This window comes from Stegostoma tigrinum, chromosome 10 (genome assembly GCF_030684315.1).
Source record: "Stegostoma tigrinum isolate sSteTig4 chromosome 10, sSteTig4.hap1, whole genome shotgun sequence".
NCBI classification, from domain to species: Eukaryota; Metazoa; Chordata; class Chondrichthyes; order Orectolobiformes; family Stegostomatidae; genus Stegostoma; species Stegostoma tigrinum.
In genome coordinates this window covers 31,204,446-31,229,751 of record NC_081363.1, presented here as the reverse complement: position 1 = coordinate 31,229,751, position 25,306 = coordinate 31,204,446, and the positions used below count along the sequence as shown (strand labels likewise).

General features: G+C 40.6%; 1 protein-coding gene across 6 annotated transcripts in view; it reads right to left on the bottom strand.

Moving 5' to 3' along the window:
- Positions 1–25,306, bottom strand: part of rtn1a (reticulon 1a) — a 192,608-nt gene that overhangs the window by 70,759 nt on the left and 96,543 nt on the right. For 2 of the 6 annotated variants that reach the window (XM_048538010.1, XM_048538011.1), the window contains 2 exons: positions 18,808–19,482; positions 13,230–14,042 (listed from right to left, as the gene is read on the bottom strand). The exons of 2 other annotated variants lie outside the window; for them this stretch is intronic. In XM_048538010.1, the coding sequence (XP_048393967.1) occupies positions 13,230–14,042; positions 18,808–19,482 (1,488 nt within the window). The remainder of the gene's footprint in view (positions 1–13,229; positions 14,043–18,807; positions 19,483–25,306) is intronic. 2 more of the 6 variants (XM_048538012.1, XM_048538013.1) reach the window with 1 other exon arrangement.

The window sequence follows — 25,306 nt, the reverse complement described above, 5'->3', positions numbered from 1 at the left end:
TGATGCTGAAGCTGAGTTTAGAATCCACAAGTGCCACTCAGCTGTTGACAGCTGGAGACTCCACATTCATTTGTGGGGATTTCATTATCTCAGTGACTTTAAATTTTCATGGCTCCCAGTTAGCAGAGTATTTCATTGCTGGGAGGCTTAAAAGTGCTCCTCCCCAAACCACCTATTGCAGCTTCACTTTCCCACGCACCACCATCTTTTGATCCAGCAGTCTCGCTCCTTCCCAGCCTTGCTCCAAACATGGACAAAAGGCTGGATTCTAAAAGGTGGGATGAGAATGCTGGCCTTGACACCAAGGCAGCATTTGACCACATATGACTCAAAGAACCTTAACAAAAGTGGGACCACACAAAAACACTACTTGCTGGAGTGATACTGATACAAAGACAGACGATTGTGGTGACTGAAAGTCAATCATCTCAGCCCAGGGACAGTCTACAGGCATTCCTTGGGGTAGTGTCCAAGGCCCAACCATCTGCGCTGCTTCAACATTGACTATCCCTCCATCACAAGGACAGAAATGGATGTATTTGTTGATTGTTGTACACTGCTCAGCACCTTAGATTCTAAACCAACTGGTATCTTCACGAAGCCAGTGCTGGACAACATCAAGAATTGGTTTCCAATGAAAATTTAATCATTTCTCCTTGACAGTCAATGGCATTACCATTGCTCAATCTACTACTATCAATATCCTGGTGGTTACCATTAACTGAAACAGGAGTATTTCAGCCATCCTATGCCTATAAAAGCAAGGTGGAGGCTTTGTAATGATTAACTCACAGCCTCTCCCCAGTGTCAGTCCACTGTCCACAAGGCTGAAGTCAGAGACGTGATGGAATACTCTCCACTTACCTGAATAAACGCAGCTTGAAAACACTCAAACTTTATTCCATGCAAGAGAAAACAGTTGGCTTAATTAGCACTGCATTCGTTTCCTTCATCACACATGTACAATGGCAGTGGTGTGTAGCATTTCACCAAGACACCTTATGAACACCTTCTAAATCTATGATCTCTGCCATCTAGAAGAACAAGGGCAACGGGTATATGGGAATACCGCCACCCCCAAGTTCCACTACAAGCTATGACCCATCCTGACTTGTAACAATATTGCCAATCCTCCTCAGTCATGGTGTCAAAATCCTGGAACTCCTTTCCTAACAGAAACATTGGTATATTTGCATCCCAAGGACTGCGGAAGTTGAAGGTCACAACTCACTAGTACCTTCTTGCAGTTAGGAATGGGAAATAAATGCTAGCCCAGTGGGCGTTGTTCACTGCTGATCCTGCAGCATGAGTTCCAATATTCTCAAACTTCATAGAATACCTTTTCTTCTTGATGCTCATGGGTGATGGGTCAGGACAGCATTTTCTGAGAAATGTTCCCAATGACAGAGCATCAGGAATTGAAAGACATCAGTTTAAGATGATTAACAAATGAATCAAATGACAGAAGGAAAACATCAGGAGGAAATGCTTTTCCCTGCAGCAAATAGCTAGGATCTGTAATTAACTGCCTGAATGTGTGGTGGAAACACATTAAATTACTGCATTCAGTTAATTATTCCATTCTCTTTCAGACAAAACATTTAGGGAAAAGGCTTAGTACTGGGACTCAGTGAGATACTGAGAAGTGGCATGGACACAATGGACTGAACAGCTGTCACAACCGAATCATCTATCATTTTATGATGAACATTTCATAAATTTGGCTTCATAGAACATAGAACATAGAACATTACAGCACAGTACAGGCCCTTCGGCCCTCGATGTTGTGCCGACCTGTCATACTGATCTCAAGCCCATCTAACCTACACTATTCCATGTACGTCCATATGCTTATCCAATGACGACTTAAATGTACCTAAAATTGGCGAATCTACTACCGTTGCAGGCAAAGCGTTCCATTCCCTTACTACTCTCTGAGTAAAGAAACTACCTCTGACATCTGTCCTATATCTTTCACCCCTCAATTTAAAGCTATGCCCCCTCGTGCTCGCAATTAGCTTCTTTTATTTACATTTCTAAAACAGATTGATAGTAGTGATGCTGTGAAAGTTTTCAACTTTTCCTAAAAATTATAACACTTTAAATACAAAAACAGGCAGCTAAATTCAATTCTCGGTAGTACAAAAAGCCACCATTAGTCATCAAGCTGTTTTGTTATATGCAGCCCTTCTGTTTAGTTAGACACATTAGGCAGAATTTAATCCAGGCATGCCTTTTCTAATAGCAGAATCATAATTGGCTGTCACTTCTTCTTTTGTGTCAGAAGCTAATAAGAAAACTTAAAGATCTGGCACACAAAACATGTGTAAATAGCAGAAGTTGGTTTCCATTTGAGGATCCTGCCATCAAGTAATGGCTCTGCAGTTCTGGCACAAAAGATTCGGTCATCTGAGCCATTTTTTCTGAGCAGTTCTTCATTTCCCTTTAGGTCTCCCCAAATTCCTCCTGCCATCACTCTCTCCTACATGTGTCTAGGAAGCATTTAAGCAAGACTATCATTGAAAACCGTTTCAATTTTGGCTCTAGTGGACTTGAGTGGTGCGAAGATCAGTAGTGATGTCTCAGCTATTTATAACTTATATAAGTGATTTTTATGATGAGACAGCCTATTGAATCTATGTCCTGACGATACAAAGCTGGGGGGAAGATGAACAGTTATTTAAAAAGCACAAAAAGAATTGCACATGCTGGAAATTTAAAAAAACTGAAATTGCTGGCAAAGTTCAGCAGGTCTGGTAGCACCTGTGGAGAAAAATCAAGAGTTAACATTTTTGGGTCTAGTGACCCTTCTTCAGAACACTTATGCAAGTTATAATAAGGGCACTGAGAGGCTGCAACGAGATGTCACCTGGTTAAGTGAGTGGGCCACAAGGTGGCAGAGGACTATAATGTTGGGAAAAGAGATAGTGGAATGTCAAGTTATTCAGTTTGGTTTTAAGAATGGGGAAGCAGAAGATATTTTTAACAAGGTGTGGAACTTGCAAATATTCAAGAAGTGTTTGCCTGTACAAGAAATGCAGAATGTTAGTCTGCAGGTACAGTAATTAGGAAAGCTGATATGTATTACAAATTTTACTGCAAGGGAATGGAGTACATTAATATATACATTATGTATATAGTGTCACTACAACTGTTTTGATGGGATCACGTTTTGAATACAATGTTCAGTTTTTATTTTCATATTCTACTTCCATTGGAGATGGTAGAGTGAAGGTTCATGAAATTAAATCCCAAAAAGAAGACAGAGTTATCCTTGAAACAGGCTGAGCAACCTGAATCTATATTCCTTGGAGTTTAGAAGAATGAGAAGCAGCCTCATTGAAATATATCAGAGATAACGGGAACTGCAGATGCTGGAGAATCCAAGATAACAAAGTGTGAAGCTGGATGAACACAGCAGGCCAAGCAGCATTTTAGGAGCACAAAAGCTGACATTTCGGGCCTAGACCCTTCATCAGAAAGGGGGATAGGGAGAAGGTTCTGAAGTAAATAGGGAGAGTGGGGGAGGCGGACCGAAGGTGAATAGAGGAGAAGATAGGTGGAGAGAAGAGTATAGGTGGGGAGGGGATAGGTCAGTCCGAGGAGGACGGACAGGTCAAGGAGGCGGGATGAGATTAGTAGGTGGGACATGGAGGTGCAGCTTGAGATGGGAGGAGGGGATAGGTGAGAGGAAGAACAGGTTAGGGAGGCAGGGACGGGCATTCCTCATGCAGATGGCCTCAAGGTCCTCCACTTCTTCCTGTCCCGAAGGCCCGACCAGTCACCATCCACCGACACCCGCATCCGCCAAGCCGAACTCGTCCTCACCCTCAACAACTTCTCTTTCGATTCTTCCCACTTCCTACATTCAAGGGGGGTGGCCATGGGTAGCCCATGGGCCCAAGCTATGCCTGCCTCTTTGTAGGTTACGTGGAAACAGTCGCTCTTCCGCACCTACACTGGCCCCAAACCCCAACTCTTCCTCCGTTACATTGATGACTGTACTGGCGCCGCCTCTTGCTCCCAAGAGGAGCTCGAACAGTTCATCCACTTCACCAACACCTTCCACCCCAACCTCAAATTCACCTGGGCCATCTCCAACACATCCCTCACCTTCCTGGACTTCTGTGTCTCCATCTCAGGCAACCAGCTAGAAACTGATGCCCATTTCAAACCCATGGCTCCCACAGCTACCTAGAATACACTTCCTCCCACTCACCCTCCTGCAAAAATTCCATTCCCCTATTCCCAATTCCTTCGCCTCCTCCGCATCGGCTCCCAGGATGAGGCATTCCACTCCCGCACATCCCAGATGTCCGCGTTCTTCAAGGACTGCAACATCCCCCCCGCAATGGTCGAGAACGCCCTTGACCACGTCTCCCGCATTTCCCGCAACACATCCCTCACACCCCGCCCCCACGACAACCGCCCTAAAAGAATCTTCCTCGTCCTCACATACCACCCCACCAACCTCCAGACACAACGCATCATCCTCCGACACTTCCGCCATCTACAATCCGACCCCACAGCCCAAGACATTTTTCCATCCCCACCCTTGTCTCTCTTCTGGAGAGACCACTCTCTCCGGAACTCTCTTGTCCGCTCCACACTCCCCTCCAACCCCACCACACCTGGCACTTTCCCCTGCAACCGCAGGAAGTGCTACACTTGCCCCCACACCTCCTCACTCACCCCCATCCCAGGCCCCAAGATGACTTTCCATATTAAGCACATGTTCACCTGCACATCTGCCAATGTGGTATCCTGTATTCAATGTACCTCTTGTGGCTTCCCCTACATTGGGGAAACCAAACCGAGGCTTGGGAACCACCTTGCAGAACACCTCTGCTTGGTTTGCAATAAACTGCACCTCCCAGTTGCGAACCATTTTAACTCTCCCTCACATTCCTTAGACGACATGTCCATCCTGGGCCTCCTGAAGTGCCACAATGATGCCACCCGAAGGTTGCAAGAAGAGCAACTCATATTCCACTTGGGAACCCTGCAGCCCAATGGTATCAATGTGGATTTCACAAGCTTCAAAGTCTCCCCTCCCCCGACTGCATCCCAAAACCAGCCCAGCTCGTCCCTGCCTCCCGAACCTGTTCGTCCTCTCACCTATCCCCTCCTCCCACCTCAAGCCGCACCTCCATTTCCCACCTACTAACCTCATCCCGCCTCCTTGACCTGTCCGTCCTCCTCGGACTGACCTGTCCCCTCCCCACCTATACTGTCTTCTCCACCTATCTTCTCCTCTATCCATCTTCGGTCTGCCTCCCCCTCTCTCCCTATTTATTTCAGAACCCTCTCCCCATCCCCCTCTCTGATGAAGGGTCTCGGCCTAAAAGGTCAGCTGTTGTGCTCCTGAGATGCTGCTTGGCTTGCTGTGTTCATCCAGCTTCACACTTTGTTATCACTGAAATATACATGATTCTGATGGAGCTTGATGTGGTAGATGCTGAGAGATCAGTCATGATTGTGTTAAATGGTGGAGCAGGCTCTTCCTGCTTCTATTTATTGCACTCTATAAGCTCTAAATACCAACGTATATTCAGAATTAAAGGAAACATTTTCAAGTCAATGAGATGGCATTCATGGATTGCAATATAAAAAAAACGCTTTTACCTGAAATCTAATGTCTCGATTGAATTAAACAATTATTGATTCAAAATACCTATATGAAAATTTACACTGTTCCCAAACTGTGAACAGGCTCGACTTACTGTGATCCAACAATGTAGCATAGTGTTCATGTAATTAACATTGTCACAATTTCTAAACAAATCCCATACTAGTCATCCAGACGTCTCCAATTTAGGTAAGACTTGAATCAAAATATAAGAAGTTTTAAACTGTTAACAAATAAATCATGGAATGGGATAAATGATAGTAAAAGAAAGCTTGATTAACCACTTGGGAAAGAAACATGGCATTACATCTCAGAGCAGGAAGGGCACTGTATTCCCCAAGGCTTCACAGTTCAATTACCAGAAAAATAAATGCATGTCCCAATTTGAATTCTGAATCTTATGTCATAAAGTGGTGCCAATTCTTTAACTTCCCTTTGGTTCATTGTTTAGAATAAACGTACTAATGTTTAATGCAAGATGTGAACAATGTATGGTAGAAGAGCAGCCTTAACAGCCTAATCAATCCAGTCTTAATAATGCATCTATAGCTTTTATTTTTCAGTTTATACCTGACATCAGGTACATAAACTGATTTAAAAGAATCCTGGGCAGGATTTTCCAATTTGATTTTGGGCATCAAATGCAGGTCCCTTTTGAGAGACCAGATAAAAAGTAACCAAAGGGTGCTCACTATCTAACAATGGATGTTGACAGGCCCTTGAAGTATATAGGGTACTCTGAACTGCCTTTTCAGGTCAGGGCGGGAGAGAATGCTTCACAGGAATTATGAGTCATAACAGTGCAGTCATTTGGTTACTTCATAAATGGTTGATGTCAATGCATTTGGGATACTGTAATCACTTCTAATTGTAAGATAAAAAAAAGTTACAATAATTGAAAGGATACAGAAGCCAGCAAACGAGGATGTTTAAGGGTTTATAGGAACTGGAAAATGAAGAGCTATTGGACATATTGTCAACATAAATGGGCAGATTAGCAGGAGGCATGATGGTTGTTTTTACGACTCCGAAAGTACACCAAAACAGTACAGCTAAAAGACATGACTTGTGTTGAGGGGCTTGAGGGGTGAATTCCACATTAATTTGCAGGAACATTATTTCAGTGAGCTCTTTATAAAGACAATTTGTGAAGACAATTAGCACTGATATATTCAAATACAAATTGGATAATATTTCTTACAGGAAATAACATTTTGTGGTATGTTGATGACTAATTTAAAACACGACATATGCCAATGAAAAATGCTTGAATTGGTGATGTTGGGCCCACACTTTCCAAAGATTTTCCCTAGCAGAGGTTTCCTTGCTTTAAGTCTGGATCTTTTACAGAATAACTGATAAACATTGATTGCTATTAGTTAATTTCATTATCATGTGTCTACCAGTATGATAGAAGGCAAGGTAAATGAACTTTAGTCTTTGTTTGCCAAGCAATTCTCATCTTACTACTTCTGAGTGTTCCCTCCTCTATATTTCCCAGAGATGAGGCAGATAAAAATTTTGCTTTGAAATTACTGTCCTCCCTATCTTTCAAGCTCGACTAGTGGCTTTCTTGAAAAAGAGGTAATAACTATGTGACTCGGGACTAAAGTAAAAGCAATGATTTGACTTTACTGGTAGTATTATGTTAAAACAAAATGTGGAAAGGCTACTGATAGGATGTCAGCATTATAACAAAAGAAAGATGTGACCAGGTCTTTTTTCATTACTAATGGACAACTGCCCATTTTTCCAGTTCCACATACCAGGCATCATTATAATTGGTGGTGTGGCAAAACCTGCTATTGATTGTGGTTCGTTAAAATACTTTATGCATCATTATCTTTGAGGCACTACGTAACGGAATGGATGGATCAATAGATGTTCCTATTGGTCTGACAATGGCTTGTTTATATTATCCAAATAATGAAGATGAATAGATATAGCTAAGAGCAACCTAATTCAGTATTCATGAACATCACTGGAAAGCTTTTTACCAGGTTGTGCAACCTTTGAAGAAAGTGCATGCACTACGACAGCATCACCATCACCAGCATGCTTATGGCAGCATATATTCACACTACATATCCTGACACTTCAGCAATAAATTGTTATTCATTAACCATGATTCTACTTTGTCAAAAATGAATAAGTAATACTTACAATATCACCAATTGCTTTGTCCAATACATTGACACAGGCTATAACTTTTTATCTTAGATGTGTTAATAACTTTATTTTTAAAAAAAAACTTGCATTGAAAGAGGTCTGGAAATGGTGTACTCCAGCTTGGGCAGTGGGAACATGACATTGCAACTTTTGATGCAATTAAAGAAAGGCTTGCTAACGTTGAAGTTAGTTGTGCAAGATCTTTTACTGTGAAGCAATATGAAACAATGTGTTTTCTAAGGAAGGTCCAATAGGTGTAAACTCGTTGCTCTTCATATTCCAGTCTCCATAAACCCTCAAACATTCTGGTTTTCTGGCTTCTGTATCCTTTCAGTTATTGTAACATTATTTTACCATTGCAACCAGAAGTGATAAGGTATTCCAAAATGCATTGACATCAATTATAAAGTAACCAGGGGTTCCTAGGAATTTCAACAAACAATTTAGAAATATGTAAATAGCAAAGTAACATTAACAATATTTTTGCTTGGTATCATAGTGTATTTCCTAAAATATCACATTGAATTAATGTGATTACAATAGAAGTGCAGTCATATTTGAATCATAAAGACCTGGTATTTTCTCAAAGACTATACTGTGCAGATGAAGGAGAAATTACATTGATTCAACTAAAGAAGAATCATTGCACACAATATCTAAATCACCTTTTCTTGATGTTGCTCGTGTGGCATCTTCATTTCGCTGTGTGACTCTCAGAATTTGTGATTTCACTAGATCCTTTCGGATCCCCAGAATTTCTGAGGCTTCATAAGAGATGAAGAAAACTGTGCAACTATAAAGTGTAGTCCCAATTATGTCTGCAAAATGAGGTGAAATGTGACATTCTAGGCTTTTCACCTCACATTCCTGTCATCATAGCCCTCTGATAAATCAAGAGGTTGATATTAGGTTTACCAGAGGAATGAACAGCTTTCTCAGCTGCCTCAGATTGGATGGTTTGGGAGGGCATGCCTGGGTACTGCCAAAGACAAAGACAATCACAAAGGTAAAGCATACATAGCAGACCTTCATTCAAAAGCCATGCTCACACTGTTGCTGGCGCAAGACCTTGACAAGAGATAGGCCCCTGCCAGATCCTTGCCAACGCAACGTTAAAATATCCAGGCCAGGAAATTTATGCATGGAAACTTGTATCTGGATGGGCGCATGCATTTCACACAGGAAATTACAGACTTGCAAGACTAGCATCTGTTTCAGGGAAATTATTGGAATCTATAATTAAGAACAGAGCGAGTGAACATATTGGGAAATTTGAGCTGCTTGGAAAGGACCAAACATGGATTTGTAAAGCGAAAGGAATGTCTGATCATCTTAACTGAAATTTCTTGAGGAATTAACTCAAATAATTAATCTGGGAATGTTTATAATTACAGTACAATATGGATGTCAACAAACATTCAATAAGGAGCATCATATGAAACTGCTAGATAAAATTAAAGTTCATAGAACAGAAGGCACGTTATTAACCTGATTAGGACATTGGATATTTAGTAGAAGAGTAGGAATAATGGGCATAAACTATTCGAAGGGTAGTGCCCTACAAGGATTTTTGGTGGAGTCTAAACTCTTCACTATACTTATGATGACTTAGTTAATGACTGTGCATGAAACTCAGGTCCTTTTAAGTGTAAACGCGAACAGTTCCAGTCTTAATTCAGAGCAGGTGATGGTTCTTTGGACTTTATCTTTTCCCCACCTTCTAAGGGTTCTTGTGGCACAGTGGTAGTGTGACTACCTCTGAGCCAGGAAGCCTTAGTTCAAATCTCACTTGCTCCTGCATTGTTATAGCATCTCTGAACAGACTGGTTACAAATCTCTTCCCGTCTTTCCCTACTCTTCCCTCAATGTTGGTGTTATTGCACCACCTCTGATGGGTTTTACATATAAATTAGATGAAGATAAAGTTAAAAAGTAACACTGTGATTTGGTAATGGAAAAAAAATCAGTTGTCTGTGAAAGCACATCTGAATATAAAAAATGGCTAAGATTTTCCCCTCCTTTTTTCCTTCATTTTGGTGTCATTGCACAGCCCCAATAGATTTTGCATGTAAACTGCTAATCTAATTAGAAACACACATGATTAATTGATGGAAGATAAGGATGGGGAAGTAACGCAAGTGATTTGGTGATGGGTAAAAAAAGATAAATCTTGTGTAGTGGGGTTTGACTTCTAAATAGGGCAAGGTAGAAATTGGTGTTTATGCTAAACTATATATTTACAATAAAATGTTTATAAATTTGAAGGTCTTTTGCTTTCTAATTCTAATTTCAAAAAACACATGGAAATTGGTATGTTAAACAAAATAAAGAACTATTTAACTTTGTCAATGACAAACAGATCATAATACAGGAATGAGTAATAAAATTATAAAGAAACATTGCTAGATTAAGTGAGTGGGTAACTCTGGGGCAAATGGATCATTAAAATGGCAGATTAGTGTGATGCACATAGAGTGAAAAGCAGAGTGAAGGTCAAAAGAAATATGTGCTCATGTACACAGGCCATTAAACTACAGTAGTCAGATACAAAAGCATCAAAAAAGATAACAGAATACTAGGCCTGGATTATAGACATGACAGAGGCACTCTCTGCCATGGTAAAAATGACTGAACTAACTGAAAATTAGACGTCCTACTCCTGAACACAGCACCAATCATTTCCGTGGGGGCAGGAATGGGAGCGGGTCCCACTTTGTACCTTGTCATTTCATAGAGACGTTCGCCTACAGAAATCAGCAGTTGCCTCCAGTCCAGCGAGAGCTCAGTGATCTAGATGTTTGAAACATAGTGTATAGGTCTGACTCTGCTGGATGAAGTCTGAACATTGTCGATTCATTTGGAAAGACACCAGGGCATGCTTGGCTCGATGAGGTCTCTCTTTAGATAAACTTCCATTTGGAGAACATCAAGTGCCCTTTTAGAAAGGTCAAGTAAACTCTGGCATTGCTAGAAGTAGACATATATGCATAATACTTATGGAACTATGAAACTCAGTACAACTGTCAAAATGAACTATCAAAAGTGTCAGAATGAACTGTTAAGAGCACCTGTCAAGGGACGCTGTCAAGCTACCAAGGCATAAAGAAGTCCTGTTATAAAACCTTTAAAAAAATTGTCCAAAATGTTCAAAAAAATGTAGCACAATATAGTGAGCAGTCTGCTGCCAAAAGATGGAAGGTTTCCATTCCTAGATTAGTGCACCAAGACAGTTATCATAACCGTAGATTATCACCAAAATGTACCCTCCTTTTCACAGTTTGATTGACGATCTCAAGACGCACAAAGTGGGAGTATGAATCCAATGCTTGTTGGTCTAAGGGTGTGCACTTGAATTATACGTTTGTTATTGTAAAAGATCACATAGGTAAAGGAATTAAAATGTAGAAAATTATATTTTTATGAACGAATTGTTTTCAGTTTAGTAAAGTAGGCAATAGACTCAGAGGTTATTTTATTCAGCTCTGCAGAGGCTCTAATGTCTGCTAATGGAGAATAAGGAGTAACTGCACATGGCAGAAGTGAGGTTAAAGGGGTAGATAGGAAGTATGGGTTGGCATGAGCAGTAAATTGACACAGGCACTGTAAAAGGGTCATGGGAGTTTGACAGGGGCATGAGCTGGAACATGGGCTCATAATAGGGCCATGGTGGGTGGGTACAAGACACAGAGTGCCATGAACGATGCAAGAAGTGGTGACATCATAAAACATAGAACATAGAGCAATACAGCGCAGAACAGGCCCTTTGGCCCTCGATGTTGCGCCGACCTGTGAACTAATCTAAGCCCCTCCCCCTACACTATCCCATCATTATCCATATGCTTATCCAAGGACTGTTTAAATGCCCCTAATGTGTTCACATAAGTTGGCATGCATGAAGCATTTGGATTGTGTGGCAATGGAAGCGGTAAGGATTGAAGGGTTGTTTTATGTTTTATTCCTTTCTTAAAATTCTCTACAGAACTGGCATGTGGAAACAGCAGGCCGTCTGCTGAGCCATCTCCACTCCCAACATTCTCCAGTTTTTTAGGGCTCAACGACCTGACTTCCAAGATAACCCTACCAGCCTAGAATGAAAATTAAAACTTCCAAGACACCATTACCTGGGTTGAATTTGCAAAGCATGGCCTTGTCCAGACATTGCTTTAATAAGGGAACAAAAATTCAGGCCTGAATCCATATAATTAGGAGAAGCAGAAATTAAAAAGAGGAAGAAGACACTTTATAACTGTACAAAGTCTGTCTGGAGTGTTGTGTTCAGTTCAGAGCAATATGCCTTAGAAATAATATGCCCTTTGAAGGACAGTAGCATAAATTCATCATCATGTTATCATGTGTCCAAGGCCTAGGTTATGGTGGAAGGATAATCAGACATCTATTCCATTGAGGAAAGATTGTTAAGGTCTGTTTTGTTTAAGTTTTGGAATCTTACAAAGAATTGGCAGCATAAACAGAAATTGTTTTCACTGACAGGGGAGACTGGGACAAGGGGACATAAAATTTTAAGTCAAAGCCATGTCTTCCAAGAGAGAAGTTAGGAAACACACTCATGAGAAGGCCGGCAAAAATACAGAACTCTTCCACAAAAATTAATGATTTTAAATCTGAAATTGATAGTTTTTAATCAGATAAGAATATAAAAATAATATGAAGCTAAGGTGAGTGGGTGGATTTAAGGCATAGATTCACTGTGATCTTGCTGAATTGAAGGGCTGAATGGGCTACTGACCAATGCTGGGTAGAAGAGGTCTGAAAAGAGAACCTTTTAATTGTTTGATAATGTTTTTAAAAGCACATTCTCATGTAATTAAATAACACAGTTTTCAGGCTGAAATATGCATTTAAATTCATTATCCAAAACAATCTTTACCCCAGCTTTTTTTTCAGTTAGTCAGACATCATTTTTACTCATTACAATAGATAAGCAGAGATTGACAGTTACTTTACTAGCATTCAAATCCTTAACTACAGGAATATACAGTGACAAGAGGAATAATTCAACACATTAAATGTTATGTGTGCCCCAGAGTGAGACTTTTGAAAATATTTTCAATAGTTTTTGACAAATGGCTCTTCAGGTAAGTGTACTGACTTATAAATAATTCAAGTTTTGGCATTTCGCTTAGATTACTTTACCTGAATGGCTGATGGGCATTACACACGACATTTAAATTCTGGGGTACTTGACACTAGGTTGGGGTGGGGATAGGGAGGAGAGAAAATCAGTCTGGTGTAATTAACTAAGGTCAACTTAAAATAATATTAATTAACTAAACATGCAGCCAATGTCAAGCAATTTGCTGAAGACTTCTGAAAGGCAACCTGCGAACAGACGCATTATAAATTTTAAGTTAGTGAGATTTGAAGATGGTTTAAAATAGATTACTAAGATCAGAGTAATGGCTAAAGTTACCTGATTTCTTATTTAGTACCAGCAGAAACCGTTCAGAAGTAATAGGCTGGCAGCTGTCCAAACCCTTTCCTGTCTTGGCTCCATCTGAGGATTTGCTATCACTTATCTTCCCAGCTGTTTCTTCACAGACTTCTTCAGGAGATGGTTCTTCAACTACTACCTCAGGTGTAATGAAAACTTCTGAATAATTTAGAGGGGTAAGAGGCTCAACAGTAGCTGTCTCAGTTCCATTAGAACTCTTGGGAATGAAAGTTGCAGGATACTCTGCTGATTGACTTGACTGATAATCTGATTCTTGCTGGTTGTCCATTATCGAGACTTTTTCAGCAGACTCTTTCCCCATGCTGTTATATTTCATAGGGGAGTCTTGTTCTCTTTGAAGACTTTCTTCAGATGCTGATGAAGCATCATATGGATCAATGATGAGCTCACTGTCAAGCTCAGCTTCACGTTCCTCCCTCAGGATGCTATACTGCACTGAAGAAACAGAAGAAGGTGGAGTCCCACCAACCTGTCTGAATGCCATATAGCTACAATCTTCTGCTTCTTCCAAAGAGAGTGATTCATCCGGCACTACTTCTATCTCAGAATCTCCAGATTCAGCACTGCTGGCCTCTAGGTCTAACGTCGTTGCTGGTAGATTTGACAAATTCTGCTCAGATTCATCTAGCTTTGTTAAGCCAGCACTTGGGGACCTCTCCTCTTCTGTGGCATTAAAAGGAAAACACTGAATTTGCTCTGACATCTTGTTGGCAGAAGAACGTTCCTCCTCCAGGAAATGGTAAGCAGCTTCAATCTGTGAATCAGACTCTTCTGCAATCATAAATGCAGACAGAAAATATGCTCAGTGAGCACCCAAAGTTACTTTCTTTTTGCTGCTGCAATAGCACATGTAATATCTCATTTATGATCAACATCACATCTGTTAAGTTCTGACATTTTTAAAAGCTCAGTTGCATATCGAGGAAGGAAGAGCTAGACTGAAGATGCATCCTCGTAAAACAGATTCTTCTTGCAAATGGACTTTTATACTTCATAGCCTCCAAGTTGGTGGGCATGCATTCTGAAACTACACCTTGCTTAAACTGCTCTTTGGCTGGTCTTACATATGTATACAAGAACAAGCCAGTAATGGCATTTCCACTATTTTTTTCTCTACCCATTTTAGGGAGCTACTATAGGATACATTTAATATGAGCCCACTTAACAACAGCATAGCAGGAAATTCAACAATAGGTCATGCCAAATGTGGTGTTCCCTAATAATTCCACTTCCCTTTTCTAGTTCTTCACTTTAGAATGCCTAGTGATAATTTAATCGACCTTTCATGAATGCTTTTTCCAGTACTGTCCCACTGGATATTACATTCATGTCAGATTCTACTCACTGACATAGAACAGCACTAAAAAGTAGAGGCTCTGCATTAATTTTAACAACAGAAGCTCTAGTGTCACCAGCAGGGATATAAAACTTTACAAGGCCATCTAACTTCAAGATTCACAATTCCACAGGCCCAAAGATTGATTGCCAAGCTGTTATTTTTAGAAATGCCATATTTGAAATTTAAGAGCCATTTAAAAGCTGTGTTTAACTTTAAGATCCCTCTATGTGTTAGGAATCAAGAAATGGAAACTTAATTTGTTACAGCTAAGTATTCTAATTCTTAAATTGCAGTGGGATGTGGTTTTCAAATAGTAGATGAGATGATGTCATTTTATTGAAATACTACTCTTTGTGCACACGATCGGATATAAATTCGCAAACCTTTCACATCTTTTGAACTATTTCATGAACAAAAATTACAGCAGCACACAAATACCTTAAAAATTGTGTATTCTACTCCTCTCCATTTTATGGAACAGGAAAATTAAAAATGCACAGTAGCAAGTTTCCAAAAAAACTGAAGCAAGCCACTGCTGGGCTATTTAGGGAACCATATTGGAGGCTTCTTAAGCTAAATGCAATTACAATAAAACATGAATGAATATCAGTAAGAATTAAAGTCATATCTTAAAGGAAAACTATTCACACTTTCAATCCATTACTTTGTTAAATAAAACTTTACTACATTACTTTGATAATGCTGTGAATAATATGCAATGGAATCTGTTGAAGAGATTGGATTAACTGTAGCATTATCTGATGGCTTTATACACATCAAAGCAAGGTATAATACCCATCCAGATTTTTGGCCAAAATAATCCAATGTATATCATACACATCTATGAAAGTGTCGGATTAGTATATCATACACAAATCTGTGAAGCTGGCAAGAAGAGACAGCAGAATAGTCTTACTGTGATGTTGATCGTGGTTAGATATTCTGCCAACAACCATCAAGGCTCATACATAAATAGTACAAGAAATGGGTCAACATAATGTAATTGATTCCTTCCTGGGGTACAATGGCCTTGCAAAGACATGGGATGAAAAGACAAACGGAGAGTAAAGCTTTCAGAGTCATGAAAGTTGAGAAAGAAAAGAAAACCAATGGATTTTCCAGAAGAAAATCAGCACAGTGGCTCAGAGGTTAACACTGCTGCCTCACAGTACCAGGGACCTGAGTTCAATTCCAACTTTGGGTGGCTATTTGTCTGGAGTTTCGCATTCTCCATGCATCTGTGTGGGATTCTGTTAGGTGCTCCTGTTTTCTCTCACAGCCTAAAGATGAATTCAGAAGTCACATGACACCAGGTTTCACAGCGCAGCCCCTTTGTCAGCTTGTGTGACTTCAAATAAACTTGCTGGATTAGAACCTGGTGTCATGTGACTTCTGAATTTGTCCACCGCAGTCTAAGACTGGTATCTCCACATCATAGTCCAAAGATGTGCTGGTTAGATGGATTGGCCATGCTGAATTTAAGTAGTGTCCAGGGATGTGCAGGCTAGGTATATTAATCATGGTATGTATGGGGGTAGGGTACGGGGCTGGTTCTGGGTGGGATGCTCTTTGGAGGGTCATTGAAAAAAAATCAATGGGCCGAATGGATTCTAAGAAAGATTACATGTTCTTCACGGGCAACTAAGTACAAGATATAGTAAAGCTATTTTCCCCATGTGGGAAGTTTCCTTGCCAAATTAAAATTAAAATCTAGAATCAGAGAGTTTCCCACTAACCCTAAACAAATAGCACTACTTAGCTGGTTTAGGTTGTGAAAGGCCAACCCGTTTTATGGTGCACTCTTCTCTACATGGTACATCTGGCAAAGTAACTTATAGAAAAACCATAAGTTAGATGTTCAAATAGTCATTTGGTAGTACGGAACTTAGTAATACTGAGAAAAGACACATTTTGTCAAAGCCTTTCATTTTACACTCCTTGGTATTCTTCTTGTAAATTGTCCTCATGTAAAGGGGAACCATTTTTATACAGAATGACAAGGGTGCGCTAATTAATTGGAAAGTGGACTCTGATAGGTAGAGGTAACACAGAATGGAGCTGGAAGAATTTCTGAAGAAGAGTCCTGACCCAAAATGTCAACTTTCCTGCTCCTCTGATGCTGCCTGGCCTGCTGTGTTCATCCAGTTCCATATGGTGTTATCTCTGACCCCAGCATCTAGAGTTCTTGCTATCTCTGATTAAGTACAGGACTTGCCAAGGAGAATGCACCAGTTAAATGATGAATGGCCACTAACTGCAAAGTTTTGTTTAAATTTAAACCAGGTTGACTCATTGGTCAAAGCATTGTCCTGAGGAATAAACCAGAGAACGGCAACTATTACACACACATACAGTGTGTGCAAATGTTGTTCTGTCTACAAAGAACAGGGCCTTCTTCATTAATATATATAACTTCCAATACAAGCAAGTGCACCACACTGCTAGCCAAAGTGACAATTTTAAATTGGTTGTCTGTGTAATTCTTAGCACATTTGTCCAAGTGCAAAATCACATCCAACATTGGACACAATGTTTAAGGTTTTGCAAATACAGGCTGGCTAGAGCAGAGTCAGTGCCTTACCTGTTGTTCATTTTGCTTCTTCACATGTTATTTGGCACGACCCACCAGTCTGTCAAATGTACTGCCTACATTCAAGCATCACTGGGAGTAGAAATTCTAAGAAATTTGGTACCTACAGCAAATCTGAAGCAGCATGAAACAGCTAGCTTCACTTATTTAAAATATCTGAATCAACATCATTCTTTAATCTGAAGCAGTCTGTGCACCTTCCAGGAACAAAAGTGGCAGCCTTTGGCTGTTCCTCAATTCGCATGATTTGATCAAGTTAACAATTATCCCACAAGATGGCTTTGATGCACCCGATTCCAGCATTAAGCTTGCAGTGAATATATGGCTTGGGCCCTATTAACCAGACTGCTGAGAAGACCAGTCTTACAGCATGGGGAATCACACTGACCATTAAGAAAAAGCTATGAGTAGTCAGCAAACACTCTGACGAATTTCTCATCTAGCAAATCAATGAAAGGAAGGTCATTTGAACATTCCATTTCAAAGGTGAACTTGACTGCAGGATTGGTCCCATTAAAGATGTATAAGAAAATTCTTACAAGCAGCTGAGGCTTCAAATATAGCAAATATGCTACTGTTATACTGGAAATATTCAAGGAATAAGAAAGGCTTCAACAAAATGTTGATTTTTTTGCAGCACGCAATGATAAAGGATCTTCGATGCAACTTCAGGAAGGGAAAACATCGAGGTACAATTGGGTATACCTATCATCACTGACCTAAATGTAAATGTTTTTATTTAAAGTCTGTTCACAGACTTTTTAACAGGCACTGTCTTTGCTGAGTCCTGAACCGTATTATGGAGATCCAAGAATGGAGTCAGTAACTAGTAGTTGGCAGAGCTAAATATTAATTCTATAGAAATTAGCTAGCCAATCACAAGATTAACGTAAATCTGTCTAGAAGTCTGCATAAAAAAATGTGGTCAGAAGGTGTTAAGTAATCTGTGCAGTTTTAACTAGCCTGGTACATGAAAATCATCTCTTCTAATTTCAAAGAGAAGAGAAAATAAGACAAGCAAAAGAGAAAGATAGAAAAAGGAAGACAGGCAGTTTTTTATTATTCAATTTTATTTTTCTCTTGAAAAATGAAATGTGAGAGAAACACAAAAAAGACTAAGAAAGGAACAGACAAAATTTCCTGATTGAGATAGAGAACACGCAATTTAAAAAAGATTGCATTGATCAAGCATGCATCAATTACTGTGCTTGTGTTGACAAGCACAAAGTTACATAATTTTTCTTTAAATTTCAAATTTTATTTGTTTCCTTTCACACTTGTGCTATCAGTGACCACTTTTATGGCATTTCACTTTCTCTCTTGATGTGTAAAACCACCCAGCTGTATAAACAGGATAGACAAATAAGGAAAAGAAATATCATGGTGAGTTACATAAAAGTGACAGATTAACAAACTCTTGACCATATTAAAAAAAAGCCAGAAAAAAGGGAAAAAGGAAGATGTTCAAGTTAAACAGAATGTCAACACAGAGAAACAAACACACACATACTAAACAATTACCCTAATTTAATGAATAAAAGACCATTTTGGCATAGTGTGTATGCACACTGCAAACCTTTTAGAGAAACTCGCATAACATTTGTTACCTGAGCTTGAGGGAGTAGGCGTTTGGGAGATTGGGCTGTCATCATCAGGCTCTGATACAGTCACAGTTGGCACTACATCGGATCCTTGCTTTGGTTTCACCTCTTGTTCATGCTGAGACTTGCACCAGCTATTGGGATCTACTATGGTTTCTAGCTCAGTAAGTAAAACATGGGCTGGTGATGCACATGTATCCACTGGGTGAACATTGTGTTGGGTGTCCTCCATTTCCCATTTCTCTGAAATGTCTTCATCTGAAGGTTCTTCCACATATGGTGCAGTTGTCGGTTCCTCAGGACTCAGACAGGGGCTCATTTCTTCTATCAATTTTATCTCCTCAACTGACTTTTTCAGAGCTTCTCCGGAGGCTTCTATGTCAGCTGATGTGTTATCTAGAAAAGATATCTTTTCTTCCCAGTATTTGTTTGATAATTCCTGACCTTTCGATTCTCCTGAATGACACATATCAATGTAGTTTTGGAAATCTGTCTTCTGTGTTCCAATGGGGTCCACCAAAGCTTTGGCCAAGTCAATAGAATCCCCTGGTGCCATTTCTATTCCTGAATCTGAGCTGATCATACTGTGAGACTCAAAGCTTGAAACTTGTCTTGTTGTGCCAATCTCTGGACTATACTCTTCAAAACCTGTTGAGCTAACAAGTGATCCTTCTGTAACTTCTAAAAAGAAAATGAGAAAGATGGAAAAATGATAATTGTGATTTTAGCTCTTAATTCTGCATTTAATCCAACACTGTAATTTGTCCAAATGGTTTATGTGAGATTAACAAGTAGAGTTGTGCACTAAAAGTATATTGAAGGTATACTCCCTTACAGCAAGATTCATACAAGTAAATTGAAGCAGTAGCATCTATAATGAAGTACCAGGCGTGAGAAACTGTTATACAACAGCAGGTTTCTTTAGAATGAAGGCCAATTTTGTCCTTATTGGCTTACAAGAGCAGTAAGGGTACGTGTTAGAAATATATCTTCATATTAAAGACTATGTTGGATTTTTTAACTGAAGGCAATATATAACAAAAAAAAAATGCATATACATATAATCAAGAAAACGGCACACACACAAACAATAAATAGCACAATTACTAAGGTAATCAAATCACTGGAGGCCATCCTAACACTTTACAGCATGTTTTAGATAGTAAAAAGGCACTGTACTGCAGAACATATTTAACTGTTAAAGTACATAGCTAATTGTAATGTGCATTACAGAAAAATCTTTTCATAGACAGCCTTGACACATACAAAATGCTTTGGCACTTTAAATGTTTTGCTTACTACAGAAATTTCATGATCTGCACTCTTATCATTACAGAAATGATTACCCACCACACTAAGGGAAGAGTGTTAATTTAACTGTAATTTTGACGTTCCCTGTTGCATTTGTTTCTTTAGGTTCCAATTTTCCTTTCCCCCCCGGATATCTAATCTTAACTTCTTTATTTAATATTTTTCATTTTAATGAGATCTTCTTTCCATAACCCATTTCATACTTTCTTGATTACAGCTTCTCATTTCTCAATGGCATCAAATCCTGAAGTGAAAGTTTTGCTTTCTTTCCTTGCTCTCCATTCTATATATACAATTGAATGGTGTTTCTCATCAAAAACACTGCTCTTCATCACTCGAACATAAGAGCCAGGAACAGGAGTAGGTCACCTGACCCTTCCAGCCTGCTCCACCATTCAATAAGATCATGGCTTCAGACCCACATACCCACTCTCGCACCATAACATTTACTATTCAAAATATTATCTATCTTAACTTTAAAAATATTCAATGAGGAAGCCTCAACTACTTCACTGGGCAGGGAATTCCACAGGTTCACATCTCTTTGGTTCAGTCCTAAATCGGCTCCCCTAATTTTGAGGCTATGTCCTCGTTGTAGTTTCACCTGCCGGTGGAAACAACCTCCCTGCTTCTATCTTATCAATTCCCTTCATAATTTTATATGTTTCTGTAATATCCCCACCTCATTCTTCTAAATTCCAATGAATATAATCCCAGTCTATTCAGCCTCTCCTCATAAGCCAAGCCTCTTAACTCCGGAATCAACCAAGTGAATCTCCTCTGCATCCCCTCCAGTGCCAGTATATCCTTTCTCATAAGGAGATCAAAACTGCACACAGTACTCCAGCTGTGGCCTCACCAGCACATTGTACAGTTGTAACATAACCTCCCTGCTTTTGAAACCCTCTAGCAATAAAGGACAAAATTCTACTTGCCTCTCGACTTACCTGTTGTACCTACAAACCAACCTTCTGTAATTCATGCACAAGGACAGCCAGGTCCCTCTGCACAGCAGCATGCTGCAATTTTTTATTGTTCAAATAATAACCCCTTTTACTATTATTCATAAAATGGATGACTTCAGATTTATCAACATTGAATTCCATCTGCCTGACCTTTTGCCCACTCACTTATACTATCCATATCCCTCTGCAAACTTTCAGAGTCCTCTGCAAACTTTGCTTTACCACTCATCTTAGTGTTATCCGCAAACTTTGACACACTACACATGGTCCCCAACTCCAAATCATCTATGTAAATTGTAAACAACTGCAGTCCAAGCACTGATCCCTGAGGTACACCACTAGTCACTCTTTGCCAACCAGAAAAGCACTCATTTTCCCCACTCTTTGCTTTCTGTTGGTTAAACAATCTTCGATCCACGCCTACACATTGCATAAGATAAAGGTGTCTGGCGTTATAGGCAGCAGCCTTTTTCATTGTACCTTGTCAAATACCTTTTGGAAATCCAGATACACCACCTCTGCTGGGTCCCCGTTGTCTACAGTGCTCGTAATATCTTCACAGAATTCCAGCAAATTAGTCAAGCATGACCTGCCTTTTGTGAACCCATGCCGCATCTGCCCAATGGGACAATTTCTATCTAGATGTCTTGCTTTTTCTTCTTGGATGACAGATTCAAGCATTTTCCCTACTATAGAAGTTAAGATAATCATCTTAATCATGCTATTCCCCATCTTTTATCTACTCCTTTTTTGAAAATATTGGCATCATATTGGCTGTTTTCCAATCTGCTGGAACTGCCCCAGACTCCAAAGAATTTTGGAAAATTACCAGGAGTGCATTTGCTATTACTCACACCATCTCTTTGAGTACCCTGGGATGTATTCCATCAGGGCCAGGAGACATGTCTAAGTTTAATTCCATTAGCTTGCCCAACATTAACTCTTTTGTGACAATGATCATGATAAGTTCCTCACCTATCTTAGTCACTTTGTCATCAATTACTGGCAAGTTATACATATCCTCCACTATGAAGACTGACACAAAATACCTGATTAGTGCCTCAGCATTTTCCTCATTTCCCATAATTTAATCCCCCTTCTCATTCTCTAAAGGACCAATGTCTGTTATGGGGGTGGCACAGTGGCTCAGTGGTTAGCACTGCAGCCTCACAGCACCAGGGACCCGGGTTCGATTCCCACCTCTGGTGACTGCCTGTGTGGAGTTTGTACGTTCTCCCCGTGTCTGCGTGAGTTTCCTCCGGGTGCTCCGGTTTCCTCCCACAGTCCAAAGATGCGCAGGCTAGGTGGATCGGCCATGCTAAATTGCCCATAGTGTTCAGGGGTGTGTCGGTTTTTGGGGGATGGGTCTGGGTGGGATGCTTCAAGGGGCGGAGTGGACTTGTTGGGCCGAAGGGCCTGTTTCCACACTGTAGGGAATCTAATCGAATCTAATTGAATCTAATCTACTTTAGCCACTCTTTTTCGTTTTATTTAATTACAGAAAGTTTTGCTATCTGTCTTTATATTCTGAGCCAGTTTAGTCTCATAATCTATCTTAACTTTCTTTATAATTTTCTTTGTGGCTTTCTGTTGACATCCTTAGGAATCCGTAGCTGATTACCCCTTTTCTTACAGTCCTTCCTTTTGACTGGCATATACTTTGCTGAGCGCTTTGAAAAATTGTTTTGAAAGTCCTCCACTGTTCCTCAACTGTCCCACCATAGAGTCTTTGCGTCCAGTCCACTTTAGCCAATTTCTCCCTCTTCCTGTTGCAGTGTCCTTTAAGCACTAGATATTGGTATTAGATTTTATCTTCTCACTTTCCATTTGTATTCTAAATTCAACCATACTGTGATCACTCCTTCCAAGGGGATCCTAACTATGAGATCATTAATTATCTCTGTCTCATTACACAGGACCAGATTTAGGATAACATTCTCCCTTGTTGGTTCCATTACACACTGTTCAAGAAAGCCATCACGGATCCATTCAGTGAACTCCTTGTCAAAGCTGGCTTGACTGACCTGGTTCGACTGATCGACATGTAGATTAAGATAGACAAACAGGAGGCTGGAAGAAGACAACAAGCCAGGCAGTGTCTAGTGGAAAGGAGACATCAATGTTTTGGGTATTACCCTTGTTTAGGGCTGGAAGCGGGGGTAGGGAGAGCTGTAGATAAAGGAAGGGGGTAAGGGGGTAGCAGAATGGTTGTGATAGGTGGACTCTGGTAGTAGGTATGACTTGGCTGGTCGATGGCAGGAGTGAATCTGGTTGGTGGCTGAAAGGGAGGATCAGAAGGTGGAAATGAAGGGAGGAGGTGGGGCTGGAAACAGAGCCACAGGATGGGTGGGATGGTTAATTGAAATCGGAGAACTCAATGTTGAGTCCTTCACACTGTAGGGTGCCCAGGCGGAAGATTCTTCAAATTTGCATTCCGAGTCACTGGACTAGTCCTCACCCTCAATGACTTTTCCTTCAAGTCTTCTCACTTTCTGCAAATCCAGGGGGTTACCATGGGCACTCGCATGTGCCCCAGCCATGCCTGCCTGTTTGTCAGTTATGTTGAACAGTCCCTCTTTAGCACATAGACCTGTACTGTTCCCTAACTCTTCTGCTGTTATATCAATGACTGCTTTGGTGCTGCATCCTGCACCCAATCTGAACTGGAGCAGTTCATCAAATTTGCTAACAACTTCCACCCTGCTCTCAAATTCACTTGGTCTATCTCAGACACCTCCCTACCATTTCTTGAACTCTCTGTTTCCATTTCTGGTGACAGTTTATGGACCAACATTTATTATAAAACCACAGACGCCCATAGCTACCTAGACTATACCTTCTCCCACATGGTATCCTGCAATAATTCCATCCTACTTTCCCCAATTCCTCTGTCTCCGTTGCATTTGCTCTGATGAGGAGATGTTTCACTTCCAAGCATCCCGGATGTCTGCCTTTTTCAAACATTGTTTTTCTTTTCCCTCCTCTGTCATCTAGACTGCCCTCCATCATGCCTCTTCCAATCCCCACTCCACAGCTCTTAGCCACCCTCCACTCAAACATAACAAAGAGAGGGTCCCCTTTGACACCCCCTTTCCACCCCACCAGTCTCCACAGCCAACCTATCATCCTCAAACACATCTGCCAACAACTATTAGATCCCACCACCCAGAACATCTTCCACTCCCCAACCCTCTCTGCCTTCTGAAGGAGCAATCCCTTCACCACTCCTTAGTTCACTCCATACTCCCCACCAACCACCCCAAGCCCCTCAGTACTTTCCCCTGTAACCATAAAAGATGCAACACCTGCCCACACACCATCTCCCTCACCTCCATCCAGGGCCCTAAACAGTTCTTTCAGTTGAGACAGAGCTTCACCTGCATCTCTTCCAATCTAATCTACTGCATCCAGTGCTCCGAATGTGGTCTCTATGTCAGTGAGACCAAACATAGACTAGGTAACTGTTTTGTTGAGCATCCTTACCTGGCCTGTAATAGCCAACCTAACCTCCCAGTTACTACCCATTTCAAATCCCTCTCTGTCCTTAGTCTCCTCCAGTATCGCAGTGAATCAGAATGCAAATTTGAAGAACACGATCTTCTCTTCCACCTGGGCACCCGACAGCATGAAGGACTCAATGTTGAGTTCTCCAATTTCAAATAACCTTTCCACCCATCCTGCAGCTCCCTTTCCAGCTTCACCTCCTTCCTTCTATTCCACCTTCTGACCCTCCGTTCCAGCCACCAACCTGATTCATCCCTCCCATCAACCACCAAATCATACCAACTATCAGTGTCCACCTATCACCACCGCTCCACTATTCCCACTCTCCTCTACCCCCTCTTTACCTATAGCTCCCCTTACCCCACATCCTGTCCTGAAGAAGGGTCATACCCAAAACGGTGAATTCTGCTTTCCTCCAGATGCTGCCTGGCTTGTTGTGTTCTTCCAGCCTCCTGTTTGTCTACCTTAGATTCCAGCATCTGCATTTTTTTTTGTCTGTAGACATGTAGTTTAAAATCCGCCATTATAACTGCCATATCAATTTTACAGGCATTAGTTATTTCTTTGTTTATTGCCCATCCCAATGTGAAGTTATTATTTGGTGGCCTATAGTCTACGCCAATCAGTGGCTTCCTCTTCTTAGAATTTGTAATTTCCACCCAAATGGTTTCAAACTTATTCTCCATAGAACCTATATAATCTAGCGAGTTTTGAGAAGATTTGTA